Below are 18,338 nucleotides of genomic sequence, written 5' to 3'. Positions count from 1 at the left end.
ATCAGCGTTAAAAACTAAGAATATACCAGTGCTTTGGCCATCGCAGCAAAGAAGCAAAGGAGCAAAGCAACTAAACAACGATGTGAAGCGTAACGAAATTACGTCCAAAACAGCGGAAAATGAGCGGAACATTGGTGCTGATATGCATTGGGCCAAGCAAAGAGGGTTTCCGTGCATGTATATACATATTTAGGCATAGTTTTTGCCTTCCGCTTGGCCAGCCCCTTGCGGTTGGAAATTCAAGCAACGACCTTGCGACTAAGCAAGCAATCATCGATCAGCAAAGGTGCTAAGACAAAATGTATTATTACTTTGATTACTTGTTTATTTGAAATATAGTGAAAAAGACTAGTTGCAAACGTGTTAAATGTGGTGAGGCGTAACGTGAAAGGTGGCTTTGTAGTACACTTGCAGCAATTCGTATTAATGCCTGGCTACAGTTTATTGAATTTGTTGCTGTATGATAAAACAACGTTCCATTGGGTCACACATTGTTCACACCAGCTTACTCACAGTCAAACTCTCGCGTTTCTTACACACATATAAACATATCTGCTGCTATTGAATATTATTGCGTTCTTTAAATTAAAATCGCAAGCTTGAAATGTTAACAGAAGGTGAGTCCGAACGCGTTTAATTTGGTATAAATAGTTCAATGGAAAATTGAATTGGTATCAGTTCGGTATATATTCACAACGATATAACTCGCAGTTAACTCAGGTTCAATTAAAAATTTCTTGCCATAACAATAATGCAACTCCTTTCGTGTCTCGTGGTGGTCGCTGTTGCGCTTTTCAGTACCGCGAAAGCAGGATATATTCCTCATGGCCACGCCTCGAGCTATGCTTCCGTGGTGCAGCATGACGTTGTGCCTCATCACGGCGGTTACTTGGGTCCAGTAAACTACGTGGCCTACGGTGGCCACGGAGAGGATCATTATGTGGAGGAACCACATCACTACCCGAAATATTCATTCGACTATGGTGTTAAGGACTCACACACTGGCGATCACAAGAGCCAATGGGAGCATCGTGATGGTGATCATGTGAAGGGTGAGTTAAAACCTTGTTTGCATATCAAACGTCTTAATTGATGCTCCATTTCTTATTAGGTGGTTATACTCTGGCCGAGGCTGACGGCACTACACGCGTTGTGGAATACACAGCTGATGATCACAATGGTTTCAATGCCGTCGTAAAGAAGATCGGACATGCGTACCATCCCCAAGTGTACAATACACATAAGGAAGTCTACGGCTATGGTGGTCATGGACATTATCCTCTTGGGCACGGCAGCAGTTATGTGGAAATCAAGCAACACCATTAACTGAATTACTGAACAACTATTAGAATTGATAACGGAGTCATTGATATATTTCGGCAAAAACAAAACTGAATTTAGATACTGGATTAAGTGGACAATTTTATGAGTGTTGAAAATATTTATGTGCGCAGCAATATTACTTTCGTTTGTGCCTATATTTTTCTATGCGGATTATTACAGTTACGAATTAAAAACAACATAATAAATGTATTAGATGTTTAAAAAAATCGTTTGTATTGCTACTAAACAATTGTGAGATGGTATTTGGCTGTAACCCTTTCGATACAAGTATGATATTATGGAGTTTTAGGTATGAATAATGATAACATATTCGGCATTCTGAGAAATAGAGGCCTTTGGAAGTGCGTTTCAGAACTATATCACAGGAACTATTGAACAATTTGAAATCATTTATTTGCGTTTTATTTAACCTTGATCATTTTTTTATGAAAATATAATTCATTTTAACATAAAACCCACATAAAACGAAGTTTTAAACTTCATGCGAGCTAAAAAAAAAATCCACCAAGTTTCCATACAAATTTCAACCGTTTTAATCAGTATTTCTAGAAAAATTTTGAATACGCAGTTTGTGAATTTTTGTATAGTAAAGTGCAATTTTCAATGGCTCAAAGATCGCGTTGATTTTTGATAATTATTTATTGCTGGTGATCTTGCACATTCTCTCCACATTCATTCCATATTTTAAAATAATTATTTCAGTAATCGCTAGATGAGAATCTTGTAAGTTAATTGGCCCATAATTAAAAATGTCTTCAATTGGCAAAAGTCGTGCCTCAATCTAGTCGGTAGATGATTTTGGTGTTCAAGAATCAGTAGAATTCAAACCTTTCTTTTGTTTGTTCCTTTAATTTGCATTTGCTGTTTTTTTTTTTAAACGTTGTTTTGTTTTTTGTATTTTTGATTTTCGAAAAGCATTAGTTTTTACTAATCACTTTTTCTTGAGGTCTATACCCTACAGAAGTAGATGCAAAGAGTTTACCCTTACTTAGCGCTACACAGAGTTCTTAACGGAAAAGTTAATATAAACTTCAACATAAACTCTAAATGAAACTGGTAGTAACAGTAAACGGAAACGTTCGTACTAAATAACGTTTCATTATACGGACTAATATAAGAATACATAGCCCTAAATACTCATACACTTTAGTCCTCTTATCAATAAAAGTTCATTACAGAACTCAAAAAGTAAATCGAAGCATGAAAACCGTTTAGTTAACTGAGCTATGCTTTCTTTTCATTGATTTATTTGTTAAGTGCTTAGGCATTGCCCTATGACCGTTTCATCAGCCTTCTCAGTTTGGTTTGTTGTCGTTTATCGCAGTACGTAAGTGTCAGCATAGAAACCTCTTTTGCACAAAATCCATTCAACACTTCATAGACAAAGTAGAAATCAATAAGGCTTTTATTCACAACAAATATCAGTCATCGCCGGTGAGTTAGACAAAGGAATTGAAAATGCAGTGAGTTAAGGAAAGGCAATTTTTTTCAAAAAATTAAAAAAAAAGAGGTTGTCTGTAAAGTCGGTTTACTGACGATAGTTTAACGTGACAACGTCATAAGAAAATATTGATGGAATGGTTGGAATTTTCAAAACAAATTTTTAATTTTATTTGTTTGATAGATATTTTGTATGGATATAGAGGAGGAGGTAAATGGAATTGCAATGGAATAGGTCAAGTTACATTTACACAAACGTGGAAAATGACGAAAAATTTATCAATATTAGCTTCAATAATTCATCGCTTACATGAAGAACTTTCTTTGTTTATTATAAAAAAATGAACAAAAACTAAAATAATTCACAAATCTATCTCACAGTGAAAGTGAGCCACCTTAACTGAACTAAACTTAAATAACAAATTAATACTTTTTTGGGCCACCTTTGGCGGAAATAATAGCTTTTAGACGTCGGGGCATTGATTCTAATAACTTACAGGTATATGTGGAAGGAATTGCACGCCACTCGTCTTGTAAGGCATCTAAAAGACTTTGTTTTGAAGAAATGCTATGTTCCCGCTGGTTTTGGTCAAGACGGAACCATAAGTTTTCAATTATATTTATATCTGGAGACTGCGGTGGTACTTCCAATACGTGGGGGCAGTTATATAATAGATATTCCCGTGCAACAAACGACTTGTGCTTAGGATCATTGTCCTGGTAAAAATAGAAGTCGCCTTCGATCCCTAGTTTTTCGGCACTTGGCTTAAGATTTTGCTTCAAAACGTCTATATAAACGTATTTATCCATTATGCGTGGAATGTGTTGAAGATTTCCAGTTCCACCACCTGCCATGCAGCCCCAAACCATGACGGAGCCACCGCCGTGCTTCATACTGGGGCCTAGGTTTTTCGGCTGAAACTCAGTGTTTTTTTGTCGCCATACCATCTTCTTACCGTCATAGCCAAATAAGTTAAATTTACTTTCGTCTGTAAAGAGAACCTACAAAAATATTATTATAGCCTCTACGTTGCATTATACCGTTATGAACCTTTTGCTAGAAACTCATATCCTTGTAGACATATTTCAGCGCAAACTCCAACCTTTTTTCGATTTTGCTGCTTGTTTCTGGCCGTACGACCATTATAACCATGCTTTCTGAGAACTCTTCTTACAGTTTCGGGATTAACGTGGATATTTAGCTATTCCTCAACCATCTTCGTCAATTTTGGAGCACTAAGATGAGGATTTTTCTTCACTTCCCGCAAAATAAATGCCTCGTCCCTTTCTGAAAACGCATTTTTTTGCTTTCTTTCTGCTTGTTTCCTACTCTTCCTCCTCTAGTAAAGCGATGTATGATGTGCTGGACAGTTCCTCGACTTTTATTCACATATTCCGCAATTTTTCTTTGGTATTTTCCTTTTTTAAAAAGATCAATTACTAACTGTCTAATTTCAACACTTGTTTGACGACCCATCTTTATAACCCGCTTGATAATAAACAACTAAAACACTAAGAATAAGATGCAAGCGAAAATTAATATCCAAAAATACATATACCGTTATTTTAAAAGAAACAATGTTAGGTGGCTCACTTTGAGTGTGACGTTAGTTTGTGCGTTTGTTTTTGTTCTTCATTATTACTCTTACTTCGGCAGCAAACAAACAGAAAAAATACAGTTAAATTACACAAGCATGCTCACTTGATAAAGTTGACAAAAAATAATGGGTGTTTGAAAGTATTTACAAAAGTTGTTTAAACAAATATCTTCAAGGAATTGGTGGCTCACTTTGACTGTGACTCACTGTACATATATATGCTCACTCAAGTAGGACAGAGCCAGATGTCGAACGTTGCCGAACGCGGGAGTCGATTGTGCTCTTTGTCGTTCGTTCCGCGCTCTCGCTTGCAGTTCAAGCACATTAGCTTACATTTGCTTGCGTACGGAATCGATTCGTATATTTGATATGCCCATATGACTTGTATGCATCTTTACATACAGATTTGTTCTTTTTGAAAATTGCGCGAAATTGTATATGTATATGCATGTTTATATACATATATTAGTATACAACATATCTTATAAGGTATATGGTAAATATTACCATATTTTTTTTCCTTCATATATAATAAAAAAATTAATAATAATAACATTAAACCAACAGGTATTATTAACAAACTTGGTTTTACTTTAAATTCTTCAAGTAAATCAAATTAATAATAATCAATAAGAAGGCATATGCAAATACTTATACGTGAATTTATATATGTACATTTGCGAATATACATACATATTTACGCTCACTTAAATAGGAGAGAGCAAGATGTCGAACGTTGCCTTTCGTTTGCTTTGTCGTTCGTTCCGCGCTTTCGCTTGCAGTTCATTCAAGGTAACGGCAATGAGTAAGGTAACGACAAAAGAGCAAGGTAACGACAATAAGCAAGGTAACGGCAAATGAGCAAGGTAAAGACACATTTTTTCGTGCGTGCAGCCGGCTAAATTGAATTATAAGACATTATCACGTCAAAAAAAGAAAAAACAAAGAGAACAAAACTGTTGTGATTGATTAATGACATTAATGTGGGCGGACAAAGTTGGTCAATGAAATGGTATTGCCTTACCAACAGATCAAATATATAAAAGAACTCCAACTTACTCAAGTTTCTGATTTCACTAATACATCAATTTTTTAATATATTATAGAGGTAAAATTTTTAAGTTTTATTTGTTGAAGTAAAAATTAGCCAACAAAAATAAATTGTCTTACAGACTAGTACACATGTTTTGCAAAAAATATAATAGCAATCTTAATGAGTGAGAAGAAAATGTAGCCATTTAAAAATCATATATTTAACATATATGTAAATAAAAATTCGATATTTAACGATTTCACCTTAACCTTCTACTGAATTCTTACATGCAGAGTTCTTATAAAGCCAATATGCAAAAATTTTAAATTTCGAAGCGCGCTAGATAGGGTATTCGCTCCAAAAGGGAAGGACAATCCACAACATCTTGAATAATAGAAAGACAACATCTTTGAATAAGTCAAAGACGAAAGATAATGAAAAAATAGAACGTCCACACATTTTAAATTGATAGACAGGCTATGATAGAACAGGATGAGGGTATGTGGCGATGAAAACGAAGGGAACGTAGAGCAAAGCCAATGAAAATCTTCCAAAGTTTCACTGATCGATCCCAGGCGAAATTTCGAGGTAAAATAAGATGCCTTCAAAGGAGAAAAACACTTTGTGTTAGTAGTAAATTATTGTTTCACTACTGCATTAGAAAGCATCTGAGAGCTCCCTCGATTAAAACCATTGCCCATACGCATATGTACTCGTAACATATAAGTACATACGTACATATGTATACATACTTGTAGGTATATAACACAGGTCGATAAATAATCTTTCTGCTGCTAGGCCTCGAAAAACACCAAAATATTTATACAAACATAAGAATACACATATTCTCTTCTGAATTGGTTTTTTATTAGTTTACATTTCTATTGTATTATCGATCAATATTCTCGAATTAATTGTAATTTATAATAAAATTCAATATAAAAAAATCAGTAATTTTGCTTAAAAATTCGAAAAATTCCTTAAGCAAATTATTTTCCTATCATTAGAAAGAAACCAAAATTCGACATTCAGGGCCAGACCCAGAAATCGTGCAGGCCGGTGTAATTAGTAATTCTCCGCTATAACTTAAGGTGTGTAACTTTATGTTGTCATAATTGGAGTACCAACTTCCGATTATAAATCGCTTTTATGAGAATTGTTTCGATCCCCTTCACTTAACTGTGTAAGAGCCAGCGTTAATAGAAAAGCTTCTTATTTATTATTTATTGCTGTTGGATTTGAAATATTACGGTTTGATGTCTGATAAGCAAACTATGAATGCCTCTGCGAAAAAGTCGTTTGATTTTTTCACTATAAATACCTCAAAAGAATCAATGTTTACCAGAACTTCTGAAAAGATGGTAAACTGTTGACGACAATTCGGCCGAATAGTGCATTCTAAAAATTCGTCAATTTATTAATCACCGCCCACTGGTTTGGTTGTTTATATCTAAATTTTTCTAATTCGTGTAAATTTTGCTTAATTTATAACAACTTGCTCTGGCTTTATTCACACGGTTGGATACGTTCCATTTTTCTCTTGGAAAGAAAGTTCCACAATGTATGTACATTTGTATATGTATGAGTATAATAGCGACTTTTGTTTCTTCCTTTAGATTGACGTTAAAGCAATTTTCCTTCCCTCAATTTTCAAAATCGCATTTACAATGTCTAGTCCATAATGTGCTTACCTTATCATACTTTGAAGAAATGGCTACATAAAATATCTTTGTAAAAGCCTTACTTTTAGTTCAAGCTCACGGACCGACACATCATCCTCATATGTGCAGACATACACACGCTAGACTTTTCCTTGCATCACCACTACTTATAAAAGTCAAATAACTACTGAGCAAATATGCACAAATACTAAAGCCGACGTCGGTTGGTCGGTTGTTGATGTATTCAGGGTCTTTTGGGGTTGTTTGGATGCATTTACACCGCCTCCAGAATGTGCAAAGCAACCTTGAGCCATTCTATTAGTCAACAATGCATGCAGTTACAGTGTTAACGCCAATTTTATTGTTGCTTTCGTTTCTTAATTTGTTTGCTTTATTAGCGAATTGGTTCATAAACTAATAACTAAGAATTTTACAAATTGTGTATGTTACCTGACGTTCGCGCAAAATCATTAACTTTATTCTCTTTTGCTTAACCAACTTTTTACTAAAGACCTTTGATCACACCACGAAAATATAAAAAAAAACATTTGGCAACAACAAATGCACAGATTTATTGACTGATTTGTGTCTAACTAACTACAGGCAGAACTCCAAAGTAGTATGAACTCAACGGTTGGTATAAATAGGTAGCACGGAGGGTTATTTGGCATCAGTACGATTTGGCCAGCCAGAAAAGTAAACAAAGCAATTTGTTTCAAACGATTTTTAGATAAATTAAAATAAAGTTTATAATTCAAGGATGCAATTATTTTCCTGTGTAACTATAGCCGCTTTTGCTTTGTTTGGAGTTGCTTTAGCAGGATACATTCCGCATGAACATGCCTCCAGCTACGTTTCATTGGTGCAACATAATGACGCTCACGGATATGGCAGCTCTGGTGGAGCTGATAGCGACGACCACGAACACCATGAACCTCATGACTACCCCAAATACGAATTCGATTACGGTGTAAAGGACTCACACACCGGTGATCACAAAAGTCAATGGGAGCATCGCGACGGTGACCACGTAAAGGGTGAGGGATAACGTCAGCCTTGGTAAATATTACTTCATGCTGAATATATTTTTGTTTTTTACCAATAGGCGGTTACACACTAGCGGAGGCCGATGGTACCACACGCGTCGTGGAGTACACGTCAGATGGTCACAAAGGATTTAATGCCGTCGTAAAAAGGATCGGTCATGCCCACCATCCTCAGGTGCATCATCACGGTTACGATCACTCTGGCGGCGATTAAATGAAGTAAATCTTTTCTTGACTTGACTTGAAATCCGCTGTTTCGGTTATGAGAATCTCACATTCGTACAACATAAAAATGTATATCGATTAAGTTTATTTTTTCATTTACTGCTTATGCTAATTTAGTTTGTTGGTATATAAAATACATTTAGACGGTTAGAAAAGGCCAAACTGTTTCGACAGCTATGATAAAATAAAAGCGGCTTGGGCTGCAAGCAAAATAACCATAAATGTGTAGCATTTTTAGTTTTACGGCCAAAAAAGCGCACCGGCTGAGTGAATTGGAAATAAAAGTAATCCATTCCATCGTGGGAATGTATGCAAAGGCAACTGTGTGCTGTTAAAACTAAAAAATAAGTGAACATTTTCCTGCTGTTTTTCGTTTTTGTCAGCGGCATTATTATTATTGTTTTCGCGACTTTGCATGCGGCAGTCGTCGACTACTCCATAAGTAGCTTTGCCTTTCTGTGCTCATACAATTCTAATTCCTGCCACTAATACACTTGAAAAGCGTCGAACGAAGTTAATTAAATATGCAATTAGCGGCGTGAAAATTGCATAATGAAGGAAAGTGTAGCTGTATGGGCGAAAACTGCGAGAAGTGAAAGTCAAGGTACTACAGAGGTGGCACTGCGAATGGTTGAAGTGCTAGGAAGCAGCAGAGAGTGGAGTCGTGGAGACGTCGCCGCGGGGTGGTTGAGAACACAAAGCGAGAATAGTTTTCCACAATACGACTAAGTGACACTGTGATATCAAGAATGCTTAAGGGATGGGATGAGCGAGAAGAAATCGTAGCGATTTTTCATTGTATGTAACTTACCAATTGTTGTAGAAGTTTTCAGAGATTTTTAGACCTATATTCATATCTTTATTTTTATGCAAAAAATACTTTATGATTTTAAAGCTGGTCAATAAGTAACTTTTGTTCGTTTCACGAAATTTATTCAATCTTATTGCACCAATCCAAAGGAACAAGTGGTGCAGCAATTTCGTAAATAGGACATTTGTTGTATGCACAAACTTTTCAGTCATGAACAGACGTTTATCATTTTTATTTCGGACACGTACGGCTTAGAAAGCAAAGGCCTGATCGAATTCGATACAGTTATCTAAACTAACCTGAAGTCAAATATGTACATAAGCAAGTGTGGCATACTCATATTTGCGCGCTCACACAAACACATGCACGTCGCATCTCAAAGCATTGACTTTTTAGACAAATTGCGCTATTTGCCGTATAAATTGGGCATCGACTTGGAAAAGGGCCACCTCGATGGTAGGCATCACATTTCGCACGCTGCACAACAACAATAGCACAAAAGGTTAATGACGGAAAACTTCAGACTGCGATTGGTGAATTAGTTGCGCAAAGGCGTTGCCATATTTTGTTTACGTTTAAATGGTTCCTTATTTATTTATACAGAAAACAGAGATTAAGAAAAGCAGTTTTATAGATTAAACATATAATTTGAAAATTGTTCGGTTGTATTTCCTAGATCTATTGCCCTGTTTCACCGAATGATATTTCTTTATCTAAATGATGGCTAAAATTCAAATTTGGGATGAATTGATTCTGTGCCATTTCTGACAGGTAAAAAGATTTCGCGTCTGCAAATAGCGTCTGTGAATAGCGTAGTGAAAATGTGCACATATCACCCTCACTTACTAGGCCACTCACTATAGACATCATCACTATTCCACACTGGATTTTTGAAAATTCATTAGTCCAAAGTGAAATCATTGAATTCTGCTTTCGTTTGGGACATTGTTGTGCGGGCACATGTAGTGGAATTGCGGTTATGTAAGCAGTTAATGGCGTTTGATTGTATGCCAACGGTTCGTTTTGAAACCACCAATGCATTTTAACTTTCCCCATGACATTAAGAAAACAACAACAACTACTTATTTAAGCTTATCCACATGCACACCGCTTACACATACATACCCATATGCACGCATAGGTATTTTCATTGGCAGAATGGAAATGTGTGCAATGTGCAGCCCTTACTCCTACCCCACGGTGTCTGTTTGTGGTTTTCACGATTTAAACAGTTTACAATTCCCTTTTGATTAATTCACTTAACTATGCACGTACGGGTATGCATGCATTTAATACTCACAAGTAAATGCAGAGTAATGCTTGTGGGCCAGTATAAGTTTGCAGGGTTGCGCAGATTGGCATGCATTAAAAATTTGTTCAGGTGGTGAGTTCCTGTTGTGAGTATATGCTCTACTGAGGATATTCGAACTAGTTTGCAACTAGTGCGGTTTCGCAAAATTTCCTATGAAGACTGAGAGTGAATATACTTGAGCAGGTGGGATAAAATTGTTGACATCGAACATCAATGGTTTCGATAGGAGTAAAATTTAACTTACACAGCTGGAACAGTATTAAGTCACAACGCCGAACGAACGAAAAATAGAATGTTCACTGGAGCACGCACGAGTCCAAATACGAATGCGGTATAAGTGAAAATGTTAGTACACTGATTATGTTATTATATATAAAATAATTCACTCTTGGTTACATAAGCAATGGGGTTAACATCAAGGCCTGATGAGTGCTTAACACACTTTGAATTTTTTTATACACAACCGGCATTTTATTTAATGCCTTTGGATACTCGTATAGTAGTTTTTCGTTTAGACTAAGACGCCAATAACGCAAACGTCGAAAATTTTGGGTGCGCGAATTATATTTAGATCTCTCTAATCTGCCTAAAATTCACAAATGAAGCTAAATCAAATCAAGTTAAATGATTGAACTATTTGAAACTTCGCGGTACTTCAAGCGCTTCAAGTACAACAGCCATTTGATCTCATTTCATTTATTTCAGTATCGTTCTATTCATTGTTGACAGTTATAGCATCCAAGTAAGCAAAGTCAGCAAAGTCAGCCTGCACCTTTAGTCCTTGTGCGTATAACAAACGGGAAAAGCTAAGCGTTTGAGCTCAAATGACATGTTGATGGGGACTATAGAAATTCTCAGATTCTAATCATCATTTTTTCGATTAACATTGAGAATTGTCGCTTCCAGTTTTTTTAAATATGTACATATACATACATTTAAATATAAAACAACCTCTTTAGGGAAAGCCGGTTACAATTTTATTGAAAAGCCATTATATCCGAACCAGCGTATTGTCTGACTGGTCCTTACCGAATACGTATGCGCAGCTTTGTTGCTCAGCTTGTGAGTATTTACTCATATTGGTTGTTCAAATTGTGTTTGTCCTTGTGAGGAATTTAATTTGCACTCATACAAGAACACCAACACGTTTATGTACTTTGGTGTATTTATGTCAATAAGTAAGCACGAAATACACGTAAACTAACTTAAAAGGGCTCTGATTGCTGGACTGCACTCCAGTTAATTGTCGGTACTTTGTATGCAAGCAGTTAAGATAATTTGTCAAAACAAATGGAGGACTACAGTATTGCGAGAAAATGTGTACAATTTGCTGCGGCAAATTAAATGAAGTGCGAAAGCTAATATGTGGGAAAAAATGTTTAACCCCACCATCGAAATTTCGTAATCATTGAGGCCGTCGGCTTTAGGGTAAAGAATTAATTAAGTCAATATTTTGCTGTACATTTTGGAATACACATTTTGATTTCTTCTAATTATTTCAAATAGCGAAACAAATAAAGCAAAGGCAAAGTAGTGGAACAGTGATTCTTTCCACTTTTATTACTATATAGATTCGCATCTATTTGAAAAGGAGTTTTCTTTCCAGCAGCCATATAGTATGCTAACAAATAAAATTGTGATGCCATATCACTGGCTATTTTTTTCACTGGCTAAAAGTCGACATTATGGCATTTTTCTAAAAATTACTTAAAAAATGGTCACCAAGGTATCGGGAAATTTAGTGGACGGGATGCGCTACTGCCATTTGAATAAAGCAACGTAATATTTTTCAAATAATCGCTTGGAAGGCTTATCCTTTATAATAAAGTAAAAATTGTTGAAAACATGGGAAAGGTTTTTATTTGTATATAATTTTGAAAAGGAATCAGCCAATGGCCCACCCTTTACATTTCGCAACCACATAAAAAGAACTGCCCCTGCTGCTGTAAAGAAACAAGAAATATAGCAAACACCTATACAAGCGCTATTAATTGAATGCCTGAGTGCATAAAAAGTGTGAAATACTGCACGAGTAGCCATTTTTCAAAAACTAATTGGCGAGAATATTGAATGAGAAGGAGTTGCGTCGATAAATGAAACTTATATTCACCTGCTGACTTGCTTTCACATACGAACAACTAAATCCTTATCTATGCACGGACATACTGTTTGTAGCCATGCAAACCGCAATCAGTTTGAGTAGATAAATATGTATCGGTGTATTTGTGCGTTCACATGTGGTGGCTGACGTAGCACGAGTACGCTTGTTCAAGGAACATTGGCTGTTAACCGAAAGATTACCACTATCCTAATCTTTCGGATATAAAACATCGTTACTACAGCATTTTTTTCAATACCGCACATTTTTGTCTTGAAAATGCATCTTGTCAAATCCATTTGAAGTTGGAAGCGGCAGAAAGTTACTTTCCTCTCTTTGTGGGAAAAATCAAGCACTCACCTGAAGTTGGAGCGGCGCGGCGGCCTAAAACTGTCATTATGCAATGCAGTAGCCACATATGTGTAGGTATGCCTTGGTTTGTTGCACTAATAATAATAAAAATAATAATAAAATTGTCTGTCCACAATTTGTCATTTGGCTTTGAAGAAACGAACAGCTGCTTTAAGTGAGTCTCGGACTTGTATCCGGTCAAGGGCCGTAACTCCAGCGTATTCCCTTTATAGGTATGGGGAATGTTTTTGCTGCACCAACAACAACAGCCACGAAACTGAGGTGGATAACCATTGCACCCAGACGCCATGCAGTAGTTAAGCACACAAGTAATTGTCAAGTTTACCTACAAAAGTCTTACTTTATTTAATACAATGCAGCACACACTATTTGCAGCTACAATATGAACACACATTTAGTTATTTTCAAAAGTGAATGTAGAAATCCAGTGACGAATTTATTCGGGACGTAAAGTGCACATGCTCATAATTTAGTCAAGCGTTCCCGTTTTGTATTTTTTCTCTTGTAGCCAAGTGATTTGTATGAGACCAGCATTCCGTTGGCCCCAGGTTCAATGCTTATTGCGACCATGAAACTTCAAGCAAACACAAAAATTGTTTCTACTCGTAATAGCAATAGCCCCTCCGCTGGTAATAACAGACGTCCCAGTTGCATTTCTTCTATCAAAAACCATTTGCGATTCGGAGGCGGCATAAAACTTCAGGTTCTTCTATGCTCATTACAAATTGAAAGAGTAGTCAAAAATGTTGTGAGTGGAAATACCTATATCCATACCAATGCAACTTTATTACTATAAAAGTAGATTAACCTAGTTGTAACTAAGTAAGAATTCCCAAAAAATCATAAGTTGAAATCTGTATTGAACTTGGGGTGTTTTTTCTTTTTCTTTGCATTTATGAAATATGAGCTTGCAGTAGTCTGCCAAGTGTGCGCATAGCTAGTCTATCAAGTGCAAAAGCAATGAAATGAAAGAAAAGAGTGAAATAATACAAAACACCTCGAGTCTCGGAATCAGTACATAAAAGCGGAAAGATTACAAAAGGGAATACACGGACGATATCGCGGTTATTTATTTCGTACATTTATCACTCGGCATTTTTGAGTATAACCTACTAATAGTTTTATTTATGTTGTTCGCGGTGGTTATCATATACACTGCATCAAAAAAATACGGTATCTGGTTCGGAATAAAAACTATGATATCAGCGGCATTAATGAATACAAACGAAAATACTTTTTCACAGCGAATAGTCATTGTTTAAAGATGAAATGGCAATAAAAATCTTAGACGTTTTCTAACAGTTGTCTTTTTAATTTGAGCAGAGATCATTCAATGCCTGTTTCGACGAATACCGGTAAATATTATTGCGACACGTGTACACTTATTAGACGTTTCTATAGTTGTTATTCTGTGCATTTTTTATTTTTCAAGAATAAACACCTCGACATGGAGCGTCAGGCGACTAAAAAACACTCCGGAGAGCCGGTTCATATAAAAAATTAGGCTGAAAACCGAAGGAATGATTTGGTGTAGAGGGCGAAAAAAATTTAATGAGAAGAACGCGGGAGTAATCGAACGAATGGTTAAAGTTGACCCAAAGTTCGGAGCACCCAAGATTGCAGCAAGCGCGGCGGAAACTGGACAAGCAATTGTTAACCCGCAAACCATCAGAAATTACCTAAAATCGAAAGAATACAACGAAGGAACCATTTATACGGCGAAGAATGCAGCAAAGCGATTGCAGTACACGAAAACCTACGCTAATAAGCCGAAAGCCTTTTGGAAAGATGTTATATTTACGTATGAGAGTAAATAAAATATACAGTGGCGTAACTACAACATCTGGGGCCCGTGGCAAATTCTTATGAAGGGGCCCTATCAATAAAAATCGTCACGTTGTACTCAGTTTGATAAAAAGAAACAAATTTTATTTCAACAGATGATTTTAATAAACAAAACAACAATTTAATTTCAATAAGTTATTTATTAAGAAAAATCTTTTTTTCGAGATTTCTGTTCCGCAAAAGTGTCTATAACATCATCGAAGTTTAGAAATCGGGCCATAAAATTTTCGATAGACAGAATAGTCAAGTTACATAAGCTGTCTTGTCTCATAGAGTTTCTTAAATAAGTCTTTATCAATTTTAGTTTTGAAAATGATCGTTCAGCTCTAGCTGTGGACAAAGGAATTGTGAGAAATAACATTAATGCAATGCCATACTTCAGGAAAGCTGCAAGACATAAAATATTTTTTTATTATTAATAAATCAGCAAGGTCTCGAATACACGACAATTTTTCTATTTCGTCTCTGAAGGTGGATCGAAAACTTAGAATTTCTCTGCCAAATGATTTAGATATGTCTTTTTTATAAATCTCAACAAATTCTAGAGCATGTTTTAATAGATCAGTGTCATTTAAAACTTTTAACGTGGAAAGCTGTAAAACATTGAAATTTGAAACAATTTCATTCATTGGAATAAAACGCGATTTCAGCTGGTTTATAATGATGCCCAATACTCGATAAAATATATTCACTCTGAACAAACTTTCCGGATCTTGGACGCGCTCATCTTCGCAGAGCTCGTCAAAATGGCGTTTTATCTTCCTCTGACGAGTATTAGAAAATTCAAGGGTGATGGACCATTTTTCAGCTACACTATTTGCTTCCATCTTCAAATTTTCAAATTCATGTCGATACATTTCCAATAGTTCTAGGCAGATTTTTAAACGTTTTACGGCATTTGAAAGATCGGTGGCTTTAGACTGAAGTGCTTTAGAGGCTGCATCGATGGTAAGTAGGATCTTACAATGGAAAACCAGTAACATAACAAAATTGTAGTTTTTGATTTTCTTTTTGAGTGAAACAGCTTCATTTCTTTCATCTGATTTGCAATTTAACAGGATTGTTTTCGTTAGCGCTGTATGCACTTCAACAAACCGAACTTTTAAAGCAAAACGGCATCATAACGTTCTGCCCATCTAGTAGGGTTTAATGTTTTGAATGTTATTGAATTTGAAGACTCACTTTCTTCATTAGATATCAAACTTGATAAAATATTCCATCTTTTGATACTATGTGTATGCCCAAAAAAATTATACTTTTAAAACCAGGATAGAAATTAGCTCATTTTGTATTTTCAGACTTAAGTATTTTATTTGGCCCTTTGGTTTATTTAACAACTCTTGCAAAATCGGGTCGTATTTTCCTAATAACTCAACAATACTCAAAAAGTTGCCTTTGGAACTTGGATCACTGCTATCTGCGTTTTCTCTGTGGCCACGAAAGACTAAATTAAATGTTGAAAGTGTCAGAGTAACATCAAGGAACCTAGAAAGTACTTGTCGCCAAAAGGATTTTTCTTTCTTGATCATAGACTCTTGCTCTTCTTCGACTACATGAGTCGCCACTGTTGATATGTAAGACAGGAATTCAGATGAATTTTTGATGTCTCGTGTCTTTGTATGCCATCTACAATATGTTTATAGTCGTCATAGCCCTCAATCCAAACATTTTGTATATTCTTAGATGCCCGATTTGCGAATAACCAACACGGTTCACAATACGCACTCTGAAGTATTAAAGAATAGGAAAGCCATGTACGTTAAAACTTGACATCAGGCTTGGAAACAATATAGAAATGTTTTTCTATAAAAGATCTATTGTTACTATCTTTTAATAATGGGCCATTAGGCTTGAAATGCCCGTTTTCAATCACGAACCTTTCCACTTGATTAGTTACCTCTTTCAAATTACATTTATGAGTAACATATGGCGAAGATACAATATTTTTCATGCTAGAATATAATTCACTTTGATTTTTGCCGGTATTATGTTGTGGTTGTTCTGGATCTAGATGTTCACTGATGTTGGGAGCTGCATCTGATAACACTGGTGTACTTTTAGTAAGCTCCGATTCTTCACTTCTGGAGCACTGCCCAATCGATTTTTTATTATTTAAGTCATCATTTTTCAAGTACTGACTAATTTTAGGTAGCTTTTTATTTTTTTCTTCAGTTTCCTTCTTTCTCTTTCGTTTTTCGCTCCCACTTAAATATTTTCTGGGACTCGACATTTTAATATTTAACTTTCACAATAAACTTTACTTTGCCACTATTTTCATATTCAACAAAATAACAAAATCAAACATACAAATCACCAATCGTTAAAATATTCGCACAAAGAATACGCAGTCAGTGAAGCCCTCATAAAAAAATATCAAATCCGGGATTCCCCTAACATAGTGTGGCCAACTCACCCCCGCAGTAGTGAGACGAAAAAAATAACTAAATGGGGAATTCCCCGATTATTAATGCTCACCCGCGCTGCCAACGTTCCGCTCCAAAATATGTAGAAACCAATGGATGCATTTTAAAGTGAATAAGAACCTGCAGTTATCGGTATTTTGATTGACGGGTTTTTGACGGTCATAAGTAAGTAAAATTACTCGTCACGCGTGCTTCTCTAAAAATGAATAAACATCTTTTTGTTAAGTTCGGTTGAAATGCTTAACGATTTATTGATTGGATTTTAAGCAGAATTTATAAAAATATACTTTTCACATAAAATAAATTACTCATGTACAATATAAAAAAAATTCTTGAGCTCGCGGCCTGTTGTTCCGGGGCCCTCTTGGGTCGGGGGTCCGTGGCATTTTGCCACCCATGCCACCCTATTGTTACGCGACTGAAAATGTAATTGGGTCAGGTGGGATTTGTATGGAGAGAAGCAAATACTTACGATCAGCCACGGTGGGGCAAAATAGAAGCCAACGGAGTAGGAAATCTTGTATTTGTGGAAAGTACTATGGATAGATTTCAATATTTATCCGTTTTAAAAGCTAGTTTAAAGCCCAATGACGAAAAACTGGGCTTCAGCTCGGATTTTAAGGAGGTGCAAGACAATGACCCCAAACATAATTCTGAGCTTATACGAATTTATTTGTTTTACAATTGTAAATCTGTGCTCTCACATCCTCCTTAGTTTCTGGATCTTAATCCAATCGAGCATTTATGGGATATTTTTAAGAAAATTGGAAAACACTCAATTGGAAATAAGGAGCGAATTATTGAAGAAGTTAGTGTTTTCTATGAATAGTCTAGTTAAAAGTGGAATTTGTTCAAAAGGATACCTGTCATTCTATTAATAGATATTTATTTATTAGTAAACATGAATTTTTTCCTACCGTATTTACAATTTTTGATGTAAGATATTGAAGATAAGTAATTAGTGTTAGTTTTGTCATGAACAAACTCAATTCTTTTGTTCAAGGTTTTGTTATTTTTGCCACTTATATGCCAGAAAGAAATGCAATAAAAAGTGTCAAGGTAAATCTTTTAATACCAAAGTTGATGCGTTTTGTTTTCTAAAGCTGCTGCTCTATTGACAATTTTTTGAT

At 35.7% G+C, this 18,338-nt stretch overlaps 2 protein-coding genes across 4 annotated transcripts in view; one reads left to right on the top strand and one right to left on the bottom strand.

Moving 5' to 3' along the window:
* The window catches only part of LOC128860751 (uncharacterized), a 58,727-nt gene extending 41,344 nt beyond the window's left edge, over positions 1-17,383 (bottom strand). For 2 of the 3 annotated variants that reach the window (XM_054098472.1, XM_054098473.1), the window contains exon 1: positions 17,261-17,383. The gene's annotated coding sequence lies outside the window, so the exon portion shown is untranslated. The remainder of the gene's footprint in view (positions 1-17,260) is intronic. The other variant, XM_054098470.1, reaches the window with a different exon arrangement.
* LOC128861971 (histidine-rich glycoprotein-like) lies at positions 693-8,563 on the top strand. Its single transcript, XM_054100346.1, has 4 exons — positions 693-1,052; positions 1,112-1,322; positions 7,815-8,113; positions 8,182-8,563. The coding sequence occupies exons 1-4, from the start codon at positions 752-754 to the stop codon at positions 8,334-8,336; spliced, it is 966 nt and encodes a 321-aa protein (XP_053956321.1). The 5' UTR covers positions 693-751; the 3' UTR covers positions 8,337-8,563.
* Positions 17,384-18,338: the final 955 nt, after the last annotated feature.

The sequence above is a fragment of the Anastrepha ludens genome, chromosome 4, assembly GCF_028408465.1.
Source record: "Anastrepha ludens isolate Willacy chromosome 4, idAnaLude1.1, whole genome shotgun sequence".
Taxonomy (NCBI): Eukaryota; Metazoa; Arthropoda; class Insecta; order Diptera; family Tephritidae; genus Anastrepha; species Anastrepha ludens.
This window is presented reverse-complemented; position numbering and strand designations above follow the sequence as displayed.

Bases quoted from the DNA above. Each gene is read 5' to 3' on its own strand.
- LOC128861971 (XM_054100346.1), top strand. From the start codon at position 752: ATGCAACTCCTTTCGTGTCTCGTGGTGGTCGCTGTTGCGCTTTTCAGT. The intron at 1,053-1,111 runs GTGAGTTAAAAC...ATTTCTTATTAG, and splicing joins TGATGGTGATCATGTGAAGG to GTGGTTATACTCTGGCCGAG. The intron at 1,323-7,814 runs TTAACTGAATTA...TTAGATAAATTA, and splicing joins GTGGAAATCAAGCAACACCA to AAATAAAGTTTATAATTCAA.